Consider the following 25,533-nt stretch of genomic DNA (forward strand, 5'->3'; position numbering starts at 1 on the left):
CGGTGGTGGCGAGCTCACCCTCTGCTGCGGCCTCTGGGTGATCAGCAGTAGGGTTTCAGTGCGAACTGCAAAGCCGCAACACACCTGGTAAAATCATAAACCAAACAACAGAAATTCAGAGCTCATCTGATTACCTAAGGGAGACTCTCTAAGGATGTCATGAGCAGAGGCAGGGCATGTGTTGCGGACGGCACAACAGCGCTCTCCTCAGCACGTACAAAGCGCAAATCGATGCTGTCTGTGAAAAATCAAAAAACACATTTCTTTGAACAGCCAAGAAAAAAATTGCAATTTATTAAGATTCAACAAAGCGTTGTACTTCGGAAAGCAACTTTCGGTGCGTGTTCTTCAACGATCACATTCTATGAGGAAAAAACATTAAAAGCCACAAACTTGTTTTTTAATCTCAGAGTTACAGACATCTTTTAACTCAAAAGAAAAAGGTCAAAAAAAACAAAAAAAAAGTCAACAAAACCCCAAAACAAACAAACAGAGTCTTTACTTCCATCCCCAATTTAAAGTTCTCAGTTCTTCTACAGCTCGATGCGAAGCGGCGGCAGGAGCGCCGTCTGGTGCACACACGCACACACGCACACACGCACGCACGCACATATATTTGATATACACACGTGAGGGTATGTACATCGAATATATAGAGCGCATGTAATGGCAATGAGATGCTAGTACTCTGAGGAAGGTTTGTTTCGCTAACACACGACTCAGCTTGAGAAAACAAGTCTTGAACCCAGTTTGTGCATAGTTCATGATCCTCTATAAAACCAGCTTTTGTTGATCTGCAATTTTGCAGGACCTTCTTTTTTTGTTTTTTTGTGGGTTTTTTGTTTTTTTTTTTTGTTTTTTGTTCTTTTTTGTTTTGTTTTGTTTTGTTTTGATAAAACCATTAAAAAGCTAATTAAAAAAAATGTAATGCACAAGTTTCCTGATCAAGCAGGCAGGGAGCACAATGTTCATATATTTTTAAACATACTTGAGGGTATGTTACTCCATTGTCTGTCTTTCTTGCAAAACAATCAAAACATTGATCATTTTTAAAACATAAAGCAATTTTTAATATATAAAGCACTCTTCAAACATCTATTTCTTTTGAGTCCGTTATTTGGTAAATATGTAACTGCTACACATTAGAGATTAGGTATTTTTCTTCTTTGTGTTTTTTTTTTCCTTTTTTCTTTTTTTTTTTTTTTTGTTTGTTTTTTAATAACATCTTCAGTGCTAGGAGTTGGGTTACAAAATACATGAAATGGTGTGGAGCTGCCCCTCGGGAACCCTGGCTTTCCTGAGAGCGCGTCCGCATGTGCAAGACAGTGACCACAACGTCTCGTCACCTCGACGAAGGGGGACAATCGACAGTCCACAACGATGGCCGGAGGGAAGCGACGACACTGTTCAATCCCAGAGCTCTGAAGTAGCGTATCTGCATTCTGAAAATAGGTTTCTTTACCACGGAAGTCTCTTTTTTTTCTTTTTTTTTTCTTTTTTTTTTTAAATTCCTTTTTAAAATTTTTTTATTTTAAAGTCTGAAGGAGAAAAAAAGGTCTGTAAACAGGTGGGAGCCCTGAGCACGGGCTCCTCCGAAAGCGGTCACCACCCACGTCCAAGTGCTTGTCTCCGTTCCTCCCGCGGAGCCGTCCGGTCTCCGCGAGGATCTATGGCCACAGTTCTGCAACAGCTGTCTTCTCTCTCACTTTCTAGTCCACATGGAAACACGGTGCAATACTCTGGTAATTCTCTTGCATTAGTCCACAATAAAAAGCTGCTAAAGGTAGGTATACAGATTATTTCTCCAGAGATATACACTGTAATTTTTAAACGCAATAACAGAGTCCTTGAGTAAACATTTACACGTGAATTGTCACCGGCCCTGTCCTATGAATTCTCTTTCATGTATAGGATTAGCAAAAGGAAGGGCAGGGACACTCAGTGCAAAGTTAGAAGCTAACAATAGTAACAAACGTTTGACCAATGCGCCAAAAAAAAAAAGCATATACTGAATCAAAGGGAAAACCCACAGTTAAATCCCTCACACACAGAACACACAGACACAGAAAGTGCGCCCACGCGCGCGCACACACACACACACACACACACACACGCTTCTATTTCCACACACACGCACACGCACATAGGCTGTGAACTCAGAAATGTTTCCTAGAGCCTGTTTCTGCGCACTGACGTCAGCCTGGAAGTGTAGAATTCGACGCGGCAAGTGTTCACATTTCCTTATTGGCCTGCTGGATTCAAGTATTTGCATGTTTGATATGTCTTTTTTTTTTTTTTTAACTTTTAAAAAATATTTTTTGGGATAAAAAAAATGGCATGAAAAAATAATGAAACAAGGGTAATGTGCATAGGCGGACCCGTGGGAGCAGAGAGCAGGCTGCAGGCCGCCGCCTCCGCGCAGCTCGCCGGTCTGGGCCACCAGGCCCGCCGCGTGGAGCCCGTGCTCTGCGCCCAGTGATGGACACCAGCTCCCCCTGATCACGGGGCCGCCTCTGGTAATGTGCATAATCGTCACAGGCTCGTTTTGAATAGGCTTTCTCGTCTCCCTCCCTCCCGCCCCCCTTGATAAAATAACCCTTTCCAGCCCACAATCTGAAAAGTGCCCTTCATGATAGAACTATTCTAAGCAGCTTTTATACTTAAAAAATCAAAACGACAACACACCATACAAACGTAAGACAACACAAAATAAAAAGCTATGAGGAACATCCTGTCGTCAGCATGGGACACTGACCGAGCGCAGCCCGCACTGTCTCGTGAACAGTTCGCAAGGACTGCGGCCAGGGCTCGTCTTCAGTGCTGGACAGAGGTACTCAAAGGGCTGCCGGGCTGCTCAGGTCACGCGGGTCCTCAGCGCCGCCCGGACTGGAAAGGGTCAGCTTTTTCTTCCTAGTGCTGATGATTGTGGCGCCCATGGGGTCCTCTCGGTCCTAGATGGATTCCCCACTGAGAAGGTCGCCAGGAAGCAGAGTGTTCAGCGGGGTGGGGCTTCCGATGACCCGGCCGTCGTCACTGCTGGGCGGGCCCCACAGGCTGCTGGAGTATTGGGGGACCCCGCCCCACAGCAGGTCACTACTTCCTTTGCCGGCCAGACACGGGGCACTCCAGTGGCCAGCGTCACTGCGCACCAGGCCGTGGGAGCTGCCGGAGGCGCCCAGCCGCGTCTGGCCGGTCCCCGTGCTGGACTGCCAGCTGGAGGTGGGTGGCAGCGCTTGGCCTTGGGCTAAGAAACGGTTCACCTCTTCTTCGCCGGCAAACTCGGCCAAGATGGTAGTGTTTCCCAGAACACACCTAAAAGAGCAGGACAGCAACAAAATTAAGAGCTGGTTTTTTGGGAGATAAAAAAATTGACAGCGCTTCAGCTAGACTAAGAAAAAAAACAGAAGACTCAAATAAATACCATCCCAACTGGAGGAGGAGATAGGACTGCCTGACACCACAGAAGTGCAGAGCGTCCTGAGAACTCTAGGAAGGGTTCTGCACCAACACACTGGACAACCTAGAGGAAATGGACAAATCCCTAGAAACAGATGACCATGACCTACCAAGACTGAATCATGGAGACACAGAAAATCTAAACAGACCAGTAACAAGTAAGAAGACTGCATCGGTGACCACAAACCTCCCAGCAAGGAAAAGCCCATGACCACGTGATCTCACTGGTGAATTCTACCAAACATTTACATGAGAATGAACACCAGTTCTTCTCAAACTCTTCAAAACACGGGAGAGGAAGAAACACTCCTGAACTCTTTTATGAGGCCCATGATATGCTGCTACCAAAGCTAGATCAGGACACAAGACAACTACAGCCCGAAATCCCTGATGAACACAGTGTAAACATTCTCAACAAAATATTAAGCAAACTGAGTTCAACAGCACATAAAAAGGACTATACACCCACAGTTAAGTGGGATTTATTCCTAAGATGCAAGGATGGTTCAACACGCCCAAATCACAAAGTGTGACACATCACACGGATGGAGGAAAGGTCCAAGTCCTCCTGTCTCCGTAGATGCCGTGACAGCGTTTGACAAGACACTCGGCTTTTCGTGCTAAAGAGCCTCCACAAACAGGGGACAGAACGAACGTGGCTCTGTGTCAGAAAGGCCATCCGTACGTGACACGCACACAGCTAACATCATACTCGATGGCGAGAGGCTGAAAGCGTTTTCTCGAAGGTCAGGAACAAGGCAAGCGCGCCTGCTCTTGCCATCTCTACTCCACACCCCACAAGAAGTCCGTAGCCACAGCGATCAGGCAAGACAAAGAAAAAAAGGCATCCAATCGGAAAGGAAGAAGTGAAATGGTCACTATTTGCAGAGGATGTGATCTTACAGAGAAAACCCTAAAGACCTAACCAAAAACACGACTGGAAGTGATCAGTGAGTTCCGTAAAGTTTGCAGGATATGCAACAAATATATGAAAAACGGCTGCATTTCTATGTACTAACAATGAAATATCTGAAAAAAAAAAAATGTCATTCATGACAGCATTAAAAACAACAAAAAAACCCCCCTTAGGGATAAATTTGACCAGGAAAGTGAAAACTTTATACAATGAAAACTAAAAGACTAGGGGTGCCTGGGTGATTCAGCAGGTTGAGCTTCTGCCTTTGGCTCAGGTCATGATCTCAGGGTCCCGGGATTGAGTCCCGCATTGGGATCTCTGCTCGGCAGGGAGCCTGCTTCCTCCTCTCTCTTTCTGCCTGCCTCTCTGCCTACTTGTGATCCCCCTCTCTGTCAAATAAATAAATAAAATCTTAAAAAAACAAACAAACAAAAAACTAAAAGACCTAAGTGAAAGAGCCTGAAGAAGATAAAATGCGAGGCCATCCAGGCAACTCAAAGCCATCTCTGGGTTCCATGTAACGTCTATAAAAATCCCAGTGGCTGGGGCGCCTGGGTGGCTCAGTGGGTTAAAGCCTCAGCCTTTGGCTCAGGTCATGATCCCAGGGTCCTGGGATGGAGACCCACATCGGGCTCTCTGCTCAGCAGAGAGCCTGCTTCCCTTCCTCTCTCTCTTCCTGCCTCTCTGCCTACTTGTCATCTCTGTCAAATAAATAAAGAAAATCTTTTTTTTTTTTAAATACATAAAATCTTAAAAAAAAAAAAAAATCCCAGCGGCATTCTTCACAGACATTCGTGTGGAGCCACAAAAGACTCCAAACAGCCCCAGCGATTCTGAGAAAGAACAAAGCTGAAGCTATCACACTCGTTCAATTCAAACTATACTCCAAAGCCTTAGGAGTCAAAACAGTATGGTTCTGGCAAGAAACCCCAGGTGCACAGACCAGTGGAACAAAACAGAGAGCCCAGAAACAGAGCCCCAGGTAGACAACTGACTGTACTTGACATGGGCAGCAGAGCACTCAGTGGGGAAAGGACAGTCTCTCCAACAAATTTGCTGGAAAAGCTGGAGAAGCACGTGGGGAGTAGTGACTGGTGGACGTCTCCCATCACCCACAGAAGTTAACGAGAAATGGATTAAAGGTGTAAACATAACATCTGGAACCATAAAACTCCTGGAAGAAAACAGGGGAAAAGCTCCTTGACACTGGTCTTGGCAATGGTTTTTTGATATGACACTGAAAGCACATGGCCGCCTATCTGGCTCAGTTGGAAGAGCATGTGACTCTTGATCTCGGGGTTGTAAGCTGGAATCCTGCGTGGTGCACAGAGATTACTTAAGTAAATAAAACTTAAAAAAAAAAAAAAAGCACAAGCAATAAAAGAAAAAATAAGTAGGTCTACATCAAATTAGAAATCTGCACAGTCAAGGAAACTGTTCACATAATGAAAGGACAACCTATGGAATGGAGAAAAATATTCACGAAGTGTTTACTTGATAAGGGGTTAATTTTCAAAATATATAGACAGTCCTGTAACTCAGTGACGACAATAAAAGCCCCAAAATCCGATTAAAAAATGAGCAGAGGAACTAAACAGACATTTTTCCGAAGAAGACATACAGATGGCCGAGAGGTGTATGAAAAGACGCTCGGCGTCACTGGGCGTCACTGGGCGTCAGGGCAAATCGAAACCCAATGAGACCTCGCCACCCCCGTTAGAACGGCTGGGCTCCCGAAGACAAAACCTAACAAGTGTTGAGGAGGATGTGGAGAAGAGAACCCTTTGCTCACTGCGCAGGGGAATGGGAAGTAGTTCAGGCACTCTGGAGGTTCCCCAGAAAATTAAAACAGAACCACCGTGGGACCCAGCTATGCCACGGCTCCAAGGCTGTCGCTGAGTCCACCCCCGACACAGCTTAGCAAGGGCGTCCTGTGAGCAGCGGCGGGGGCGGGGGGGGGGGTGCTGGAAGGTGGGTCACATGCCTGGGGGAGACAGCGGCTTCCTTGTGGCCCTGTACTTTATGTGCCCGTCCCTACTGGGGCGCAGGGCCACGGCAACTCTGCAGCAGAAGAAACACGTTTCACGAGATACCTGCTATGGCTTGAATCCTGGCCCTCCGATTACCCACATGGAAGCTCTAGCCCCTGGCACCTCGGCTGTGCCTGTACTTGGAGAGGGGTCTTCAAAGAGGTCATGGAAGCAAAATGAGACCATCAACGAACACTAATCCATGATGACCTGTGTCCTTCTGAGAAGGGAAGTTGGGACACACGCATCCTCAGGGAGAGGGCAGCTTCCTGCAGGCCAAGGACAGAAGCCCTAGAAGGAACCGACCCCGCCGACACTTCGGTGCCTCTGGAACCGAGAGGTGACGAGCGTCTGTGCCTGTGGCGCTTCCTCACGGCAGCCCAGGACACTCCCAGGGAGCCCGAACCCAGCGCCACTGCGGGGAGAGCCGGCAGCGGCCAGGACACGTACATGTGCAGGGACTTCTGGGCCTTGGCGGCTTCCTCCTTGGAGCTGTAGCGGACCACGGCGTTGCCTTGAGTCAGGTTCAGGTGGAAGGTGACGAGAGGCCCGTGCTGCAAACACAGCGTCCGCAGGGTGGAGCCGTCGATCTGATTGAGGAAGCAAAGGGGGCGGTAATGAGCTTCCCGCCACTTCTTCCAGGACATTCTTCAAAGAAGATGTACATGGCCCCGGAGTACTCACCCCTGGGCAAAGGTCTGTCTCTACAAGGGCTCAGCATGTATGACTTCATGATTTTAACCTTTCACACCCTGTCATTTACCATGAACTTTTAAATCCTGGGTATGTCAGTTATGCCCTGCGGATTCCGTCAATCAGGAGGAAGACAAGACCCCGTTTTGGCTGCAGCCTCCCACCCACCCAGCCAGGGCCCCTCACACAGAGCCCACAGTTCGTGGCAGCCCTGGGGCCCCTGATCCCAGGAAAGGGGAGCATAGGGCAAATGACTCCTCGGTGGGTAGAATTAAAGGCAAGCGTCTCTGTTTGAAAGCCTCAAAAGAGTAAAAAGCAAACAGCTCCCCCGGACCATGGAGGTTGTCTGCCTGCACTGCCTCTGCTGTCTCTGGGCCCGAGTGAGGGTCCCCAGCAGAGGTTGGCATGCATTGGGGGTGGCGGGAACACTCTGGGGACCGTGCCCGGCTGCTCGGTGACCTGTAGCCGTACCTGGGGCGTGAGGTTGCGGAGAACGAGCCAGCTGCTTGTCCGTCCTGAGGTGTCGGTGCTCCAGGCAGAACCTGCACGAGCCAGGGACAGCCCCGTCAGCACGGCCTCCAGAGGCTTCCTGCCCCCACGTGTGGTGGCACATGCCACCACTGCACGCTCTAAGCCTTTCTCAACCTTTGAAAATCCACATTCTCTTTTTGGTTTGATGAACCCAGCCCCACAACTCCTGCAGGCACCCCGGGGGCCGGATGACGGACGGAGGAGGGCAGAAGCGCCTGTCCCCCTCCCGAGAGCCAACAGTCTAAAACGCTCTGGCTAACACGGCAGACCCCCAGGGCCGCCAAGCGGATTTCAAGCGACGTGCAGCTGGTTCCATCTCGACTTTTTCGGCCCCACGGCCGCAGCTCGGCAGAGGCCCCGGCGGCGCCTGGCAGAACTGCGGCGCCAGGATACGGGCCTGATTCGGACGAGGGGCTTGGTCTGGGTTCTGGCCTGAAAAGCCCTTTGCTCCAGGGAAATGTTGTGGAGAAGCACGTATCAAGGGCCGAAGCACCTTCTCTAAGGGCCCAGCATGGCCCCTGGAAGGATGCTGTGGCGGGCGGCCGGGCCCGCCTGCCTCTGGCAGACCCGCCGGGCCCTGGGGCCCTGGGCGGAGGCTGGAAACCACAGCGGCTGAGGTACTCGGCCCACACGCTGCCCTGAGAATCTGGGGCCCCTCCTAGGCTCTCCAGATTCTAGGGGTAGGGGAGCAGTCCTTCCCAAGGAGCCAGAGGACAAGATGATGGGCACACTCTCACCCTGAAGGGCCGGCAGAGCAGGCCCGGAGGCCCCGCGCACCCCGCCCCGGCCCGCCCGCACACCGAGCACCCGGACTCGTACCCGAGGAGTAAGAGCTGGTCCAGCCGAGGGGACTGGCTCCCCAGGTGGAGGAAGGCTTGGGATTGGCTAACCCTGGAGGTGGCCTTGTGGGGGCAGCAGTGCTTCTGGGCACCTTCCACAGCTCGTGAGACAGAGAGGCTTGTGTGTGGGAGGCAGGGCTGGAGGACCACGTCGATTTGATGTCTGACAGTTTACCTAGAAAGGCAGGGAGACAGAGCACAGGGGTTCTGGAGATCGGAAGAAGTCACCGCAGTGTGTGGAGAAGTGTGCAAGGCGCTCTCCGGCACCAGCAGACCATGGGGATGGACAGGAAACGCCGAGAACACGGGGGTGTGTGCGCTTTTGGATTCCTGCCTAAAGACTGACCACCGGCCTGTGCCCAGTGCCCTGGGGAGGCCTTGCCGGGAGGCTGATGCTGAATTCGCTGACTGTGCCAGAACCAAGTTTGCCACTGAGGAAACAGCATTTTTGCAGTTCGAGGTTAAAATGAACCACTGACATCTTCTATTGGGATAAGCTTATAATGGAACATATTAATTGAGGACAAAAGCCTAATGTGTAGATCCTTTACACCATTCCTTTAGCGACCAGTCCCTTTTCAAGGCAATGCCCCCTGACAACCCACAGCTTTGAGATGAGGCTGCTGGGCCGCACGGTGGAAACGGACGCGTGGGGCCCAGCAGCTGGGGGCTGAGTGTTTGGCATCTTAGTACCTCCACAGGGTGCAGAGCGTCTGAAGGCTCTTTGGGAGTAAAAAACCCAACTGGTAACGACTCCGAACAGCTTCTCTTGCACGCAGGCCTCAGCTGGGAGGTGCGCACAGCTGGACGTCTGCTAGGCCCGCCTCACCTGCCCAGCATGACCGAACGGGAAGTGCTGGCGACAGAGTGGTTGCTGTCACGGTGGTGCTAGCATAGCACGGCAGCGACCAGGCCACCAGACCCTGGTGGAGCTCCCCTCCACCCCTAGCCACCAGGACTTCAAGCAAACAAACAAACACTAATCTTAGCAAAGGTGTCATTGGTCAGAAAAGCAAGAATGCTATAAAAACGGCTGGAGGTACAGGGAAATTAGACTCTGCCCCTTCTCTTCAGCTACATGATCACAGAAGTATTAGAGGTCTACATACGTCTCCTATGTAAACATCAGGAAGAATAAACAGAAGGAATGACATAATCCAGAAACTCTTTGTTTTCGGTAAGATGCTGAACTACATGTTGAATCACTACATTCGTACCTGAGACCGCGTGCTCACACACTGGGGTCAAACTAAAATAATCGACTGACTACGGGGAGGGAAGGAGAAGGGCCGCACCGAATCACAATGGCCTTCTTGCCCAGGGACCGGTGCTAGAGGGATTCCGACAGCCTCCTCACACGGATTCAAAAAGGACTGAATGACAAGATTTGAAGGAATACAGAAGTACACTGGAGAAGTCTGTAAACAACATTCCATCTGTAAGATGTCTGTCTACTTACAAACCTGACACACATCTTGTTAGCGTCTGGGCCTGCATCTTTGTATATCCTTGTCTTGAAATTTTTTGGTTCAGATTCCCCTCAAGTTTTTATGACAAACACTTCTCAGTTCTCCTCTAAGCCTAAACAAAATGTCTTAGACCAAAAACTTCTAAAAGCCTAGGGTAACAGAGAAGGTGACAGGCGGGAAGGGGCCACATTTTCTGGGACCTACTCATTTCCCTTATCGAAGTCCCGGCGGGGGCCGCCTGCTCGCGCTGCAGCCCTGAGCCCCCCTCATGCTGCAGCCACGGTGCGGGGGGACGCGAGGGAGCAGGTCCGTGGAAGCAGATGTGCCCCGGCCTACAGCCACGTGCCTTGCACGACCACCCCGCAGAGGCGATGTCCCCGTTCCTGCTTCACACGGCAGGGGGCAGGGGTGCCCAGGCCCCCTCTCCACCACACCGCACGGCCCCCCAGCTCCAGGGCGAGTGGGCAGACGTCAGGAGAAGCCAGTGCGTACCTGCAATGCTGGGCGCGGGCGCGATGCTGCTGAAAGAGCGACCGTAGCCGGAGGCACTGAGCGGCCAGGCACTCGAGGAAGGCAGCGCGGCACTCTGAGATGACGGTGGGGAGGACCCTGCGGAAGCACACACAGCGCTGAGAGAGGCGGGTGGCGGGCGCTGGGGCAGCCCTGAGCCCGGCGGTGTGACCGTGCCGCCCACCGAGAGGGAGGCTCTCCAGAGGGGCTGGTTGTGGCCAGGGAGTTGACCATATAGGTGTGACATGGTCAGGACCATGGCCAGGGCGGACAGACCCTTGGGTCCCAGGGCCCAGGAGGCAGTGGCAGCCTCTCAGGGGCAGGGTCTGCAGGCACAGGAGAAGAGGGTTGGTGGCAGAATGCCAAGAACGCCGCGCAGGATGTGAACTGACCGCGCGGACTCCCTCCCACGTAGGCTAAGACTCACAGTCCAGGGCACTCCCCATCTTTTCCCACCTCAAACAATATCCACCAAATCAAAAACCATGAAACTCTAAGCTTTTTGCTATATATTTTACCGTAGAAAGACCAGCACTTCATTCTGACTCAGAATGTCTCAGGTGTCCACTAGGTCCTGTCTGAGCCTCTCCCTGGTGACACAGGCATGAGGCAGAACCTTGTGTGGGGCACTGGAGGACTGTTCCCCCAACCACAGCCCCTCCTGTGAAAACACTTGCTAGTGCCCCGGGAGGGAGGCTGTTGGGGGCGGGTGGTGGCCGCCCCTGTGCAGTTCCCTGCTGCCCGGCGGCTCCAGGTCACCCTCCGCCAGGATTCTCTGAGAGCAGGAAGGTGGGGAACAAGCAGTGCTGACAGTCTGGGTTAGAGCAGAACAGAATCTGAGCTCCTCTGATTCAGAAAGTTATTCCACCAGTGTGTGGAAGCTGGTGGGGTGGGGACATGAGCACGTGACAGTCTGCTTGTCACATTTACTTCCACAAATAGAATCTCACAAGACATGGAAGCCAGATGCAGGTGCCCACGTGGGCTGGTGCGCTGACTAACCCCAGAGGTATACGCTTCACAGAGATGACCGGGCATGGGGCACCTGTCAGACTTGTGCAGTGTGCAACCTGCAGAGCTGTCCACAGCTGCCCTACTGTGATCAACCTCTTTAGAATGAGAGCACGAAAACTCACGAACATTAAAACTGACTTGTAATCTGCAGATTAATATCAAATCAGAACTTAATGTCAATGGCAGTAAATGAAAAACAAAAATGCAAATTAGAAAGCAACACCCAGTATAGTGGATACTCAACAGAAGAAAATAAAGAATTACGTATGAGAACATGTAAAATAAGTCAGTATCAAGAGCTTAATAGCTATTCTCCCTGTTCTCCGTCTAGGGCATGTTTTTTTTTTATTTTCATTCTCTCTGGACTTTAGGTCAAGCTGTTTAGTCAAAACTACAATAGCTGGAGGGCGGGGGGAGGTGCCCAGTGGGTTCAGTCGGTGAAACATGTGACTCTTGATCTTGGGGTTGTGGGTTCAAGCCCCATGCTGGCTGCAGAGAGGACTTAAAAATTAAACAAACAAACAAACCAACAAAAAACCTGGGGCGCTTGGCTGGCTCAGTCTGGGGAGCAAGTGACTCTTGATATCCAGGTCATGAGTTCAAGCCCCATGTTGGGTGTGGGGCCTACTTCAAAAAACAAAAACAAAAACAAAAAACAACCAAAACCAAACTATAAAGAAGTATGATGACATTTGTGGCTCTGTCCCTGAGCAAGGTCAGTCAAAGGGGCTGCCTGGAAGCTGACGGTGTGTAGGGAGCAGCACATTGCGCTCTGGAGAGAGGTGGGGGCGAGGTCCGGCCTCTGCAGCTTGGCTGTGCTGCGCTGGGGCAGTGGCATGATCACGTGCCCAGGGCTACATTAAGAGAAGTTCTGTATGTTCTCCTTCTCCCAAACACAAACCACGAGGGCACAGGAGCAGAGGAGCAAGGGCTCCCCAGGGCTTGCAGAAGGGGCCTGGCAGGAGCGGTCCAAGACCCGCCCCTGTCAGCCCCCGCAGTCACATGGCATCACATAAAGCTTCGAGGTGCCCAGGTTGGACGGCTGCCTGCCTCTTTACCCTGGAGCCGGAGAGCCCACTTTCTCATCTGATCCTGACGCCAGGACCTCGGTCACTTCTAGATGCCCTTCTGCCTGCTCTGCCTCAGCTGCTCTGGACGGGAGGACGGCCGTTAGGGCCTGCCCGCAAAATTCACCTCCTCCATGTCACCTTCGTCCCGTCACTGCACACTTGTGTGAACGTGGAGGTCACCACAATGCTCCAGAGGCCACTCGAGGGCCATGGGACCACTGGAGGACCCACGGGGCACTGGCACGAAGCTCTGTGCGACGCCAAGCAACCTTGACACTTTCCGAGGTCTCTCAGTACCCGGGTCAGGGCTGCCCCTTCACACCTGCCCACCATCCTCAAAATCCACCGACGGACAGTCGTCCCAGGACACAACCCTCCTGCCACACTCAGGGCGACAAGCACTGAGGGCCGAGTTGGACTTCTGGATGGTGCCAGTCTGACTACCCGAGTGGCCTTATCGGGGATGAGCGTCCACGGCCGGCCTGCTATTCCCTCCCACTCTCCGGACATCGGCGCTGCCACCGTATCAGCGTCACCCTTTTGGCATCGCACCTCAGAGCTGCACAGATGCTTCCAATGGCCCAGCCAGCTGCTCTCTGCCACCCCCTGGAAGCTTGAGTCTGACACAGCGAGCACCCAGAACTAGCACCCCGAGTTGCGCCTGGAACACAGCACTGGGGGCGGATTTCAGTCTTTCTATCAGACTTTGTGGAAGGAAACAGACTGAGGTGGAAGCCTTCCTCTTCCAATTCACCTGTAGTTTAAACAGATTTCAGGTGGGACCTTTTTCTGAGCAGCTGCATGTGTAGTACTGGGATCTTACAGCACCACGGTCAGAAACAAGGTGTTACTAGGCCAGGAAATCAAGCTCCATTTCACCATCAGCACTACCTCCAGATGCTGAGAAGTGTCTATAGGTGTGTGTCACAGCGTCCCTGCCCCACAGCCCACACGCCACCCCGGTGCCCCCAGATGTGCACAGGAGGCCCTCTGTGCCGGGCTGCCGGCGGCCGCTGTCCTCACCCGCACTCTTGAGGAGGTAGCGGTTGACGTCCTGGATGGTGGTATTGATAGTGGGCCCGGTGGGGACACTTCCAGGAGTGACATCGGGGTCGTTCTCGGGGTCTATATTCTGAAGTCCTTTCCATGGAACTCCAGGATGGAATTCTAGAAAATGACGAACAAAATGGAAATCAAAACACGAGTACTATAATATCTTCACATTCCTTCATGGTAATTTATGAAAATTCTTATGATCCGCTAGTTACAATAGGAGACCCATCCTAGACTTTCAGGAAACCATCGATCCTCTGGCACAAGCAGAAGCAGGGATCACAGCTGCCACATTGACCGTGTTCAGACAGTGTGGAGTCTAGAACAGTCTGGCCAGATGCAACATAGCATCCATTTTCCTTCCACTCCCCTCACTGAACCAAGGGACTACAGGAAGGTGCCAGGAGCTAACCACTTCCCAAATCTGCGTGAATTTCCAGTGGAAAAGCCATAGCTGTGGGGTTCCTGTTTCCAGGACTCCTAGAGCTCAGGTCCTGGCTTCTCCCAAGCAGAAGCGCTCTCCTCAGGCTTGGGGCAGTTCTGACGTGCGGCTGGGCAGACGTGTTGCACGCTCTCACCTGGGGGCCAGTTGATGCTGGAGCCGTTGGAGATTTTGTCACTGTCAGATTTGGCACGCGACCAGCTATGGGGGACAGCTACAGGAGGACTGGCTGGTGACTCACTATTCGGGATTAAGTCGTACCGGCCATAGGAGTCGTCAATGGAGGACTTCGCTGGAGGCCCGATGCTTAGACCTCCAGGGATAGCACCTGAGGGGACAGCGGGAGACAAAGAGCTGAGTGAACAGGGGAGCCCCTGCGTCCTCACTTCTAAGCACCAGGGCCCGCCCCCTCCAGACGCACACAGACCATCACACATAGTTTGTCCTGCGCTTGCTAAGAATAAGTGACTACTTTGGTGAGCCCCAACTTCGTCTGTAAAGACTGAAATTCTTTTTATTCTTTAAAGATTGTATTTTTAAGTGCTCTCTACCTTAATGTGGGGCTCAAGCTCACAACTGTGAGACCCCAAGTCACATGCTCCACCGACTGAGCCAGCCAGGCGCCCCAAGACCAAAACTCCTTCAGAACCATTTTAGTTTGCCAAGTGAGAAATCGTGGCAAAACACAAACCCGTACAAATGAGAGCGGGCCTGTGCCTTTCTGGGGCCCAGCTTCTGAGTCTCTGTGTTTAGCGATGGACTCTGGGGTTGCGTGCGCCCTGCTCGCCCTCCCTCTGGACGGACAAGCTGGGCATGTGACCGCAGGGCCCTTATCTTCTTCTGGAGTGGACCGGCCCACCATGGGCGACCGCGCTCTCCTGCCATGGAAAGCGCCCAGGTAGCCCGTGATGATTCTCTTGTAGAATTAACAGGAAAAATTTTATTTTTCCTTTTAGAATCAAGAGAGAATCAGAAAGCTATGATATCTCCTCTGCTATTCGTGCTGTCAGGAAACAGGGAGCTAAAGTCAAGCTTACTAGTAGGGTTGCTGCCTTCAGGTTTCGGCACTTCTGCTTCTTCCTTTTTTCTACGCATTTGCTTTTCTATTGTGTTTTACCATTTTATTGAGAAAAATTTCTTCTCAGTAGACCAGTTTTTTGTGGAAGAGTACACATAAAAACTAAAACATCTGCAGGCCGCAACCGACATTGTTTGCTGCTCTGGGGCACGTTCAACTCCTTCCTGGTTTGTAGCAAAGATCCGGAGGCTGCGGTTTCGGGGGCTTTGACCATGGGCTAGCTGGGATCTCACACACTCTGGGGTGGAACGGAAGGGTCCATTCTACTGGAATTCTTAGGCAAGAGCTGCAGTGTGTGTAGTAACACGAGCATGTCTACAACCGGACCGTCGGCCCGCATGGCAGGAGCGACCGGACCCCAGGCACCCCGGCTCACACATACCATGCTTGCTGGGGTTCTGATCGAGGGGAGAAGCAGCACCGGGTAAGTTGTCCATCGGGTTGGGGTGTGTCCACTGAGGGAGGCGTGACTGGGACTGAGACGGGTCCTTTACCGACAAGCCACCAGTCATGTCCATGCTGTTGACATTCATGTTTGGGTTCAGTCCAGCTAAGGATAAAAATGCTATTAGGACACGCCTGCTCTTCCTCAAAGTTTTATTACATTCCAAAGCTCTCCTGGAGAATCAATCCAAGTCTTAACTCATGGCCACATACTTAACTCTAACTTTTAATGCTCATAAAAAGAAAAGCTTTTTGTCTTTTTTACGACACATATTTCCAGGGGATTATTCCTGAATTAAGGTGAAATGGCAACGAATATTCTCTGGTTAAGACCGATGATGCTCTTCAGCTCGGTTGTCTCAGAGCAAAACATGGTCCTGCCGCTCCTCAGCACGCACAGGAAGCAGAGCAAGTTCAGACAATTAGGCAAATCTTTTCTGATCTTAGGATACCTCAAGGAAACTCAGCAGATGAACACAACTCCTTCAGAGCTCTGGACAGTGTTCTGAGGTACCAGTACAGGCTGGCGGGGGTCATTCAATGCCACCTCTAGTGATCTTACTTTACAAAAGTCTTCCGGAGTTTATAAACCAAATATCAAACTCCTTTTAAGGACACGACCTATTGGAGGGCGTGGCAGGGCTGCCATCTGCCCCTCGCTAGAACAGCAGCCAATCCCGGCCTTTCCTTTTTATAGCTAAAACCACATGCTGCTGCATCTGGCCACACTGTGCCAGGTTACTGAAGGGCTAGGAGGATGAGAAAGACTGCCCGGTGGGGACACCAGTTGCGAGCGGGACGGAATGCTCGGCTGGCGGAGAGTAACGGGCAGGTGTGCACCCCAGGATTCACAGACCATCATCTTGGTACGTTGGTCAAAGTGCATCTCTATTCGTAAGCAAGGTATTGAACAGGTTTGTTCCTGACTTTAAATCTGTGTCTGCAAGGGGCGCCTGGGTGGCTCAGTGGGTTAAGCCTCTGCCTTCAGCTCAGGTCATGGTCTCAGGGTCCTGGGATCGAGCCCTGAATCGGGCTCTCTGCTCTGCAGGGAGCCTGCTTCCTCCTCTCTCAGCCCGCCTCTCTGCCTACTTGTGATCTCTGTCAAATAAATAAATAAATAAAATCTTAAAAAAAAAAAAAGAAACCTGTGTCTGCAAATTCCAATGCCTACATGGGCCAAGTGGCTGAGAAGTGGGCCTGGTGGGGACGTTGCTTGTCCCACCTAGAGTGCCAGCGGCTGGTGTCAGCCTGTGACAGCCACGTGGAAGGCAAACCCCACGGAGCCATTTTATTTTATTTATTTTATTAAATATATATTTTTAAGATTTTATTTATTTACTTGACAGAGATCACAAGCAGGCAGAGAGGCAGACAGAGAGAGAGAGGGGGAAGCAGACCCTCCGCTGAGCAGGAAGTCCAACCCGGGGCTCGATCCCAGGACCCTGAGATCACCACCCGAGCTGAAGGCAGAGGCTTAACCCACTGAGCCACCCAGGCGCCCCATGGAGTCATTTTAAATGAAGCCAGAAGTTACTGTCATTTGAAGATTTTTAAATGTTGACAACACACACACACACACACACACACACACACACACACACTTTGCAGATGAAACACAGCACCTGTGCAGGTGAGGCAGCCAGCGGCTGCCTGTGTGAGGTTGGCACGGACAGCAATCTTCGCTTCCATTTTGCACTGACCTAGTCGGGTGAGGGGACCGCGAGGCTGGGTTCCAGCCTGGGCTTCAAAGTTTTGGGCCTGCACCCATCTCCGCAGCATGCCCGCTCACCTGTGGACCCCCACCACGAGTCGGCACGACCACCCGGGGCCCGCCCTGTCCGGCCAGGCTCTGGTCACCGAGGCCCTGCTCATCTGAGATCCGAGTTCAGCCCCTACTGTGGGTCTTTGCTTCGCCACTCAAGGGGAGCACGAGCTCTTCCCTCCCTGTAGCACTGCCTACGAAGGCTGTTTTTCATGATTCTACCCCTGGTCTTCCCATGTGGATGACAAGTTCCAGCAGTCAAGAGACAACAAAGCGAGGAGAAGGAAGGTGCGTGGGAAGGACGGTGGGCGGGGCTACAACCACTGACGAAAAATGCCAAGAACCAAGCAGAGAGGCTATCTTACAGGCTACGTTTCTTATACTGGATTAGCTACTTCTTTTTCTCCTACAATTTTTATTTGTTTGTTAGAGAGAGAGAGAGAGAGAGAGAGCGCACGCGAGCACACAAGCAGGGGGCACAGCAGAGGCAGAGGGAGAAGCGGACCCCCACTGAGCAGGCTTGATCCTAGGACGCTGGGATCAGGACCAGAGCTGAAGGCAGACACTTAACGGGCTGAGCCACCAGGTGCGCCTGATTAGCTATTTCTTTTCTTTTCTTTCTTTTTTTTCTCTTATATTTTATTTTTAGTAATCTCTACAGTCAGCGTGGGGCTTAAACTCACAATTAAACTCACAACCCGGAGATCAGGAGTCAGTCATATGCTCTACTGACTGAGCCAGCCAGGCGTCCTACTATAGATTTTCAGTAAGTTTGTAAGTTTAATGTGAGTATCATAAAATAGTATCAAAATTATTTTTCATCTAATTTTGAAGAGCCACTGTACTAGTTCTTTCATTTGTGCTAAGGAAAAACCTCTAAGAATACAGACTATTGTAGTCTGCTCTCCAAAAACTGGTTGAGAGGCCAGATGCCTCCAGGAAGCTGCAGCGGAAGCACTGAGGGCGCCAGACAACGGAACCTGTCTCTGAAAGGGCCTGAAACAAGACGTGCTTCAGTCTGGGTCGTGTCTCACAAAGGGCTGGCGGCACGCGGCACTGTCCTGCGAACTTCTTGTGTCATCTTACTTAATCTTTAAAGGACCCCAGGCGGTAACTATCCCCAGTTTAAATGGGGAATTGAGACAGTCAGTCGGGCAAGTCACGCAAGGAAGTGCTGAGCTGGCCCTGGTAGAGCTGGGACTCAGCGTGGCGGGCCACCTCCCCAGCCGGCCTCGGCCACCAAACTGTCCTCCCATGTGCACGTAAGGGCTGGGAGCACGGGGCCACGAGAAGGGAGGGATGACCACAGTCAGCACCCACCAGGTTCCTACTAAGGACAGACCACAGTGACTGCATGTCAAGGAGAACATGCTTGTACGATTAGGATTTACGGCTCTTTTCAGGGCAGCATCAAGGAGAGGGACCCCATCAGCCAGTAGCACACTCACTGTCATGCATCTGACCTCTGTTCCTCTGGCTATGTGCTTCCTGGGTTACTAACTCCCTTTGTCCTGTAGCTTCACACTAACGGTCAGCTGGCAAACAAGCCTGAGGGCTGCCGCCAGGTTCTGGACCCCTTTGTCAAACTGTTTATAATCTGTTTACTGGCATGTCCCTCCCTGGGATGTTTCTTTGATCCCGCCTGTGGTTACGGAACCTATGCCCCTCCTGGCTGGCTTGCAGGACCTGGAAGCACGAGGGAAGCCCCATGCTTTCTGCAGACCTGTGGGTTTCATGTGCTGAGCATGTGTCCTACAGGTCAGGGGTCAACGCATACAGGCTGACTTGGTGGATTACACAAACCGTCTTTTACACTGCAGAACCTGGATGGGCCACCACTGGTTGCCAAGAAGTACCTGATTCATAAAAATCTAAACACCTTTACCAGTAAAACCATCACAAGCTCGTCCCTGCAGTTAGGTTGGGGGACGGTGGCCGCTGAAGAGGAGGAAAGGGGGAACAATGCAAACTGAGGGAATTCCAGCACTTTCGCTGGTGCTACTTTAAAAGACTTTAGGCCAGAGCTATGTACGGCCGAAGCAGAACTTCGCTCTGCAGGAGACGGCCGGTGCGGCTCCCTCAGCAGGAAGCCGGGGACAGTGTGCGGGCCCGCCCCGTGGGGACTCACCGAGAGGGTAAGGAGCGAAGGTGCTGGGTGAAGCCTGCGGCTCTTTGGTCTGCAGGTCAGGCAGGCCGGGGGCCTGGGAGTGCGGGGGGAAGCTGTCCATGGCCGATTTGCCTGCAGAGGGATGCAGAGGCAGGTGCGGCGGCGGCGGCGGCGGCTTCACGAGCAGGGCCTGGGCCAGCTGGCGCTGGTGCTGCTGGATCTGCTGCTGCAGGTTCGTGATTGTGCGCGCGACCTGGCGGCGGACACGCGAGTTGGAAAAGGCGTGCAAGCGGCCCCGGTCTCTGCTGGCTGGACCCGCCTGTTCCCAAGCTAAGATGCCCCCGAGATGGCTAAAAGGGAGGCTCAGCGAGAGGAAAGTCAACCACGGAACAGTTTGCCATCTAGCATCATGCGCTCAGGGACGGTGGGCACTGGCGAGGGCAGCCACACGCCCCGAGATACCTACTTGCTGCTCCTGTTGTCTCATGGGTCCGGAAACATTACGCTGAGCCTGTAGCATCTGCTGCTGGATTTGTAAACGTTGGTACGCCTGTTGACAGAGAACAGTTCAAATACTGTAGGAGGCCATTGACAGACGGTTCAACTTTTGTGTATTAAAAAGAGAGGAAGAGAGAAAGCAACCAAGATTCTTGGCCCCCTTACTATACTGTGGTTTAAGTATTCCATGAGGGTAGGGATGCCTGGGTGGCTCAGTTGGTTAAGCAGCTGCCTTCAGCTGAGGTCATGATCCCAGCATCCTGGGATTGAGTCCCACATCGGGCTCCTTGCTCAGCAGGGAGCCTGCCTCTCCCTTTGCCTCTGCCTGCCATTCTGTCTGCCTGTGCTCACTCTCTCTCCCTCTCTCTCTGATAAATAAATCTTAAAAAAACAAAAAAGTATTCCATGAGGGAGAAGCCTTTTTAAAAGGAGAAATGTCTTTCCCAAACCCTTCCAGCACACAGATTTTCAAAAGTAGTTCAGTCAGTCAGTACCCCTGCTTAGTGTAGGTAATGAGATTTCTTAGCAAATATTTTTCTTTCTTCTTTCTTTTAAAAAATGATTTTATTTATTTTGAGAGACTCAGCAAGAGAGGGAGCACAAGCAGGGGGAGTGGCAGAGGGAGAAGCAGGCTTCCCGCCAAGCAGGGAGCCCGATGTGCGGCTTGATCCCAGGACCCTGGGATGATGACGTAAGCTGAAGGCAGGCACTTAATGACTGAGCTACCCAGGTGCCCCAGCAAGTATTTTTCAGTTAATGAAGAGATCAAAATTCTTCTGCTCAAATCTTATAAGCTAAAAGTAAAAAGAAGTGATGGGACAATGAAAAACTATTGATTCTTATGGTGACCTGGATGAAAGTCGTCCAGAATGGCTCGGAGGCTGGTACAAGAGCAGTGGCTCGCCCCCCCAGACAATCAGAACAACATGCTCGAGGCTCGAGTGCTGGGGGCCACGTGATGCTCCCCCACCACAGGCCCCGGCCCCGCCAGCAGGCACAAGGGGGCGTGAGCCCCTCCCACACAGCCATGCAGAAGTTCCATCATCCCGTCGCTTCGAAATGCTGGCTGCCTATCGTACCTTGTTTTCTGAGGACATTTTTTTTTTTTTTTAAAAGATTTATTTATTTGACAGACAGAGATCACAAGCAGGCAGAAAGGCAGGCAGAGCAGGCTCCCCGCTGAGCAGAGAACCTGATGTGGGGCTCAATCCCAGGACCCTGAGACCATGACCTGAGCTGAAGGCAGCTTAAACCACTGAGCCACCCAGGCACCCCATAAATGGATTTTTTAGGACATGTTTAGCAAGCGGATTTATTAAAACAGGATCCACATAAAGGTAGGGACTGTACTATTAGAAATGTCTCATTAATCTGTAAGTTATAGGGAGATAAAATACTCTACTTAAGTGAATCCTTAAAGGTCTAAAACTCAACCTCAGGATACACCAAAATTTCATTTTACCAATTATTTTGAAAATAAAAATTAAGAACAGTAAGCCCTGTTTGTAAAACAGAACATACTTAACATAATTCAAGATTTTCTTGCCTTTTCTGCTGTCTTTCCACGCCACCATCGTGGCACACATGAATGTCCCGGCGGCTGCTCTCAAGAGCACCAACAAGGCTGAAGCGAGAGGCACAGGCCGGGTTCCAATGTCTCTGTCAGGTTTTTAGTAGTGAGCAGGGCTTGGGGCTCTACTTACTGGAAAACCGGCCCTTCGGACTGGTTAGACATAGCCTAACAGCCAGTGCGGGTTATGGGACTGACAGGGCCCGGGGCTCTCCTGTAAGGAAAGCTTCGGCATCAATGCTTTAGTATCAGCGGCCTGTTTCCTTCCCTAATGATTCCTGGTCCTTTTCTTTTCTTTTTTTTTTCCTTATTTTTAAAAGATTTTTATTTATTTATTTGAGAGAGTGAGAGAGAGCATGTGAGGGGAGAAGGTCAGAGGGAGAAGCAGACTCCCTGTGGAGCTGGGAGCCCGATGCGGGACTCGATCCTAGGAGTCTGGGATCATGACCTGGGCCAAAGGCAGATGCTTAACCCACTGAGCCACCCAGGCGCCCCAATTCCTGGTCCTTTTCAAGGAGATGAAGTTGTTGAACAAGACTTCGAAAGAAAGCAGGTGTCAGCATATTGCAGAAAGGTCCTTCAGTGTATATGACCAGGACGAATCTAGAGATGGTACAGTGACATGGCATTTTATGTTAAGAGCAGTAAGATTCTTGCAGCACCTGGTGGCTCAGTGGGTTAAGCCTCTGCCTTCGGCTTGGGTCATAGTCCCAGAGTCCTGGGATCGAGCTCCACATCGGGCTTTCTGCTCAGTGCGGAGCCTGCTTCCTCCTCTCTGCCTGCCTCTCTGCCTGCTTGTGGTCTCTCTCTCTGTCAAATAAATAAAATCTTAAAAAAAAAAAAAAGCAGTAAGATTCTTGAAAATTAAAAATTTAAGGTAAGTCAAATTGTAAAACTTTCAAGATCAAGAACTATTAGGCTACATCAGCCTTCCCCACAGTGACTGTGAAAGCCGTAACCTCTAAGGCATCTACTGTATGTAATGAAGTAATTTCTTTCATGTTTCCAGAACAGTCTCTGTGTGTCCCCCCCCTTGAAGAATTTAGAAAACTGTCCCTCAAATGAGTTTCTGTGTTCTGGGGTCCTGGTGGGAAGCTGTGGATCGGAAAGGCTAGCCGAGACCCTGAGTGAAGGACACGCCTCCTGGTGAGGTCTGGGACACTCTGTGAAGGGGCCAGAGAATTCACAAAGCTGAGGGAAAACACCCTTGAGTACAAAACTGCCTAATTTTTTTAAAAGTCTAAAAAAATTTATGAAAGTCTCAGTGACACTGCCCGCCAGGAAGAGCGCAAGGCGTGAAGTACTTTTGTCAGTCGGTGGCTAGGCCGCTGCCAGCCACGTGAACGGCAGCACTCCTCCGCGGTTCTAGAAGCTGAAGCGTCCGCTTACCAGCTGCAGCTGATAGAGCTGGTTCAACATCGTCATATGCTGAGGATTGATTGGCGAGGTCAATAGTGCAGGGTTGAGACCAATGTTTTTTGCTGCAAACTGCAAAAGCTGTGCTTGAACCTGTCGGACAACACAAAGCGTCAGGCACCGCGTCCCTGTCGAAACGGCCACCCGTTCCAGGCAGTTTTCAAGATGCAGAACTGATGAATTACCAACAGTTAAGCTTGTCTTCAGAATGAACTTCAAAACCCATTAAAATACTCATGGGCTTTTTACCACTAGTAGTTACCGTGCTTCTGTGGAAAATAAGATCGGGCGGAGAGAAGAGCCTCCCCCCTCCAAGTATTTCGGTCATGACATAAGATATAAGGGCTCTGGGTGACTCCTATCGAAAACTGAGCTCACATCCTGTTACCGTGAAATAACTGGCCTAATTTCAGGAAAGAGTGAATGTGGGGCCTCGGGGAAGGGGTCTAGGCCCCTCTGCCAGCCCTGCCCTGCCCTGGCCCATCAAGCCGTGTGCGCATTCAGGGGGGCCCCTTCAACTGGCATTCACTGTGCTGGAACAGTCCATGGACGGTTTGAGATTCCAGTGCCTTTCCACCACATGCCATGTATGTTTATCACAACCGGATGCAAGATGATTTTGGGTAAACGTGGATGGGCATCTTTTACATTAATGGTTGTCTAATGTGTTACCAGAAAAATGTGATTTTTCTACTTCTGAGAGATATGTAAAGTTTGAAGAATAGATTTATTTAAGCAGGCAAGTCATTTAAAGAAAGCATGCTGTATCATAGCACAGGTAACGTGGGGGGCACGAGGGTGACATGTGCTCTGTGAGTGTGGGAAGCCCGATGCCCATCACCCAAGCTCAGCTCTCCTTCTGCCCCTTGGACTGGGCTGGCTGTGTCCCCAGGCTTGGGCAGTGGGACGCAAGGGGAAGTGTTCTGTGCAGAACCCAGCGATCGGGAAGGGCTGCGGTAGGGGTGCCCCACAGGCCTGAGCGGCTGCCCCCTGCACAGCCACCCAGGGAAGCAAACCCGGTCTTGTGGAAGCCTCTGTACTCTGGGGCCTGTGGCACGGCAGCTCGCCCTGCGTTCTGACAAATGAACTGGACAATTACTCCACCCACATCCCGGCTGCCTCAGCTCAGCGCACAAATCTGGGGTCAACCAGCTGTGGAGTGTTAACTACTTCCAGCTAATTCTGTAACGTATCATTAGTCTCTATTACTGAATTTTTATAAGGGATGAGGACTGAAACACTATAAGGAAAAACTCAGTCCAAAGTGTAAAATTAGGGAATGTTCTAAGAGTAAACAATATTAACATGAAAAAAATCCATATGCTTTAAGAGTTATGCCGAACTAGAGATCCTTCTCTCCTTTTCTGTTTGACACCTTTTTTTTTTTTTTAAAAAAAAGAACCTCTATGGGCAAAAATAGTCTAATACTAAGTAATGAACTTAACTAAGCAGCCAAATTAATAATAGTAAGTTGTATTAATTTATAATATGACCTATGATCACACGCAGGGGGCCCCTGAAGCATTCTTCAGGCCCCGAGAGCTGCTACGTGCTCCTACCCGCTCCCTTCTGGGCTAAGCAATATTTCGGCGTGTCACGTTCCTCTCCCAGCTAGGACAATTCATCGGGTTCACCTGAATCATTCTAAGACCTGGGCAAAAACCGCACCACGGCAGCGTGGGAGGCGTAGCCTTTCCCCCAGGGACCTGCTCCCTATGAGCGGCGGACACGGAGCCGCTCCAAGGGGCCGTCCTGCAGACGCCCCCTGCGGACGGGCTGAGATGACCGTGCTTGGGGTGGGTGAACTCGCCCTCATTACGAGTGATGTCCCCATGGCACCGATGCCACCGGCCATCGGGGCACCTGCGTCAGCGCGCACGGCTACGGGGCCCACCTGAGGGGATAGAAACGGAGGCACTTGAGCACGGAGGCTGGGCTGGGAGGAGCTCAGAGGCTGCACGGGGGGCTGCGGCGGCTGTTGCATGGTCCTGGCTTGTGCTGCTCCGCTACTGCCGAACATGCCCAGATTGCCACTCGGGATCTGCGGGGACACGGGAGGGGCTGGGTCGGTCGGGGGCAGGTGTGACGGGAGCTCCGCAGGGGGCTTTGCTGGCCTGCACGGGACAGCGAGACCGTCCCTACTTCCTTCCACTGTCGACTCCCACCGAAGCGCACCCACGGTGCCCGCTGCCATGCAGAGCGGCTGCGCACGAAGGCGGACTGCGCGTGTAAATCACAGAAGCCACGTGACGGCGTCAGTCCAAGGGGGCCCCGGACAAGGCCGTCACATCTGAAGAAAGCATCACCCCAGGGCGCGCCGACAAGAGCAACGCATCACTACTGGCTTCACAGCAATTCCCGCAGCACACCGTGGTGGGGTGCTGAGCAGAAAGGGGTGGGGACCACTAACCTGGAGATGGCAACATTCAAACTGGAAAGAGCAATACAACTTCCACAGAAGCAGAAGCTGAACAAGTAGGTAAATCCAGGTTGCTACCTTCATGTTAAATGTAACCAATGCATTTTCGGGGTCCAATGTGCTCTGCGGGCGTAAGAGCCCTGTGGGACGCTGAGTAGAAAAGCCGCCAGGTGGGCTCGCTCCCCACACCCTGCTGGCCTGTTTGTCCGATGGCAG

At 51.6% G+C, this 25,533-nt stretch overlaps 1 protein-coding gene and 1 pseudogene across 6 annotated transcripts in view; both read right to left on the reverse strand.

The window, feature by feature from the left end:
- Nucleotides 1-274: 274 nt before the first annotated feature.
- LOC132003753 (uncharacterized) lies at nucleotides 275-2,527 on the reverse strand (annotated as a pseudogene).
- TNRC6C (trinucleotide repeat containing adaptor 6C) overlaps nucleotides 1,150-25,533 on the reverse strand; it is a 145,537-nt gene continuing 121,153 nt past the window's right edge. For all 6 annotated transcript variants that reach the window (XM_059379474.1, XM_059379472.1, XM_059379470.1 and 3 more), the window contains 12 exons: nucleotides 24,793-24,939; nucleotides 22,872-22,991; nucleotides 19,881-19,964; nucleotides 19,436-19,667; nucleotides 15,484-15,651; nucleotides 14,160-14,351; nucleotides 13,552-13,695; nucleotides 10,427-10,543; nucleotides 8,446-8,640; nucleotides 7,567-7,637; nucleotides 6,853-6,992; nucleotides 1,150-3,312 (listed from right to left, as the gene is read on the reverse strand). In XM_059379474.1, the coding sequence (XP_059235457.1) occupies nucleotides 2,952-3,312; nucleotides 6,853-6,992; nucleotides 7,567-7,637; nucleotides 8,446-8,640; nucleotides 10,427-10,543; nucleotides 13,552-13,695; nucleotides 14,160-14,351; nucleotides 15,484-15,651; nucleotides 19,436-19,667; nucleotides 19,881-19,964; nucleotides 22,872-22,991; nucleotides 24,793-24,939 (1,971 nt within the window). In that variant the 3' untranslated portion in view covers nucleotides 1,150-2,951. The remainder of the gene's footprint in view (nucleotides 3,313-6,852; nucleotides 6,993-7,566; nucleotides 7,638-8,445; nucleotides 8,641-10,426; nucleotides 10,544-13,551; nucleotides 13,696-14,159; nucleotides 14,352-15,483; nucleotides 15,652-19,435; nucleotides 19,668-19,880; nucleotides 19,965-22,871; nucleotides 22,992-24,792; nucleotides 24,940-25,533) is intronic.

The sequence above is a fragment of the Mustela nigripes genome, chromosome 16 (genome assembly GCF_022355385.1).
Source record: "Mustela nigripes isolate SB6536 chromosome 16, MUSNIG.SB6536, whole genome shotgun sequence".
NCBI classification, from domain to species: domain Eukaryota; kingdom Metazoa; phylum Chordata; class Mammalia; order Carnivora; family Mustelidae; genus Mustela; species Mustela nigripes.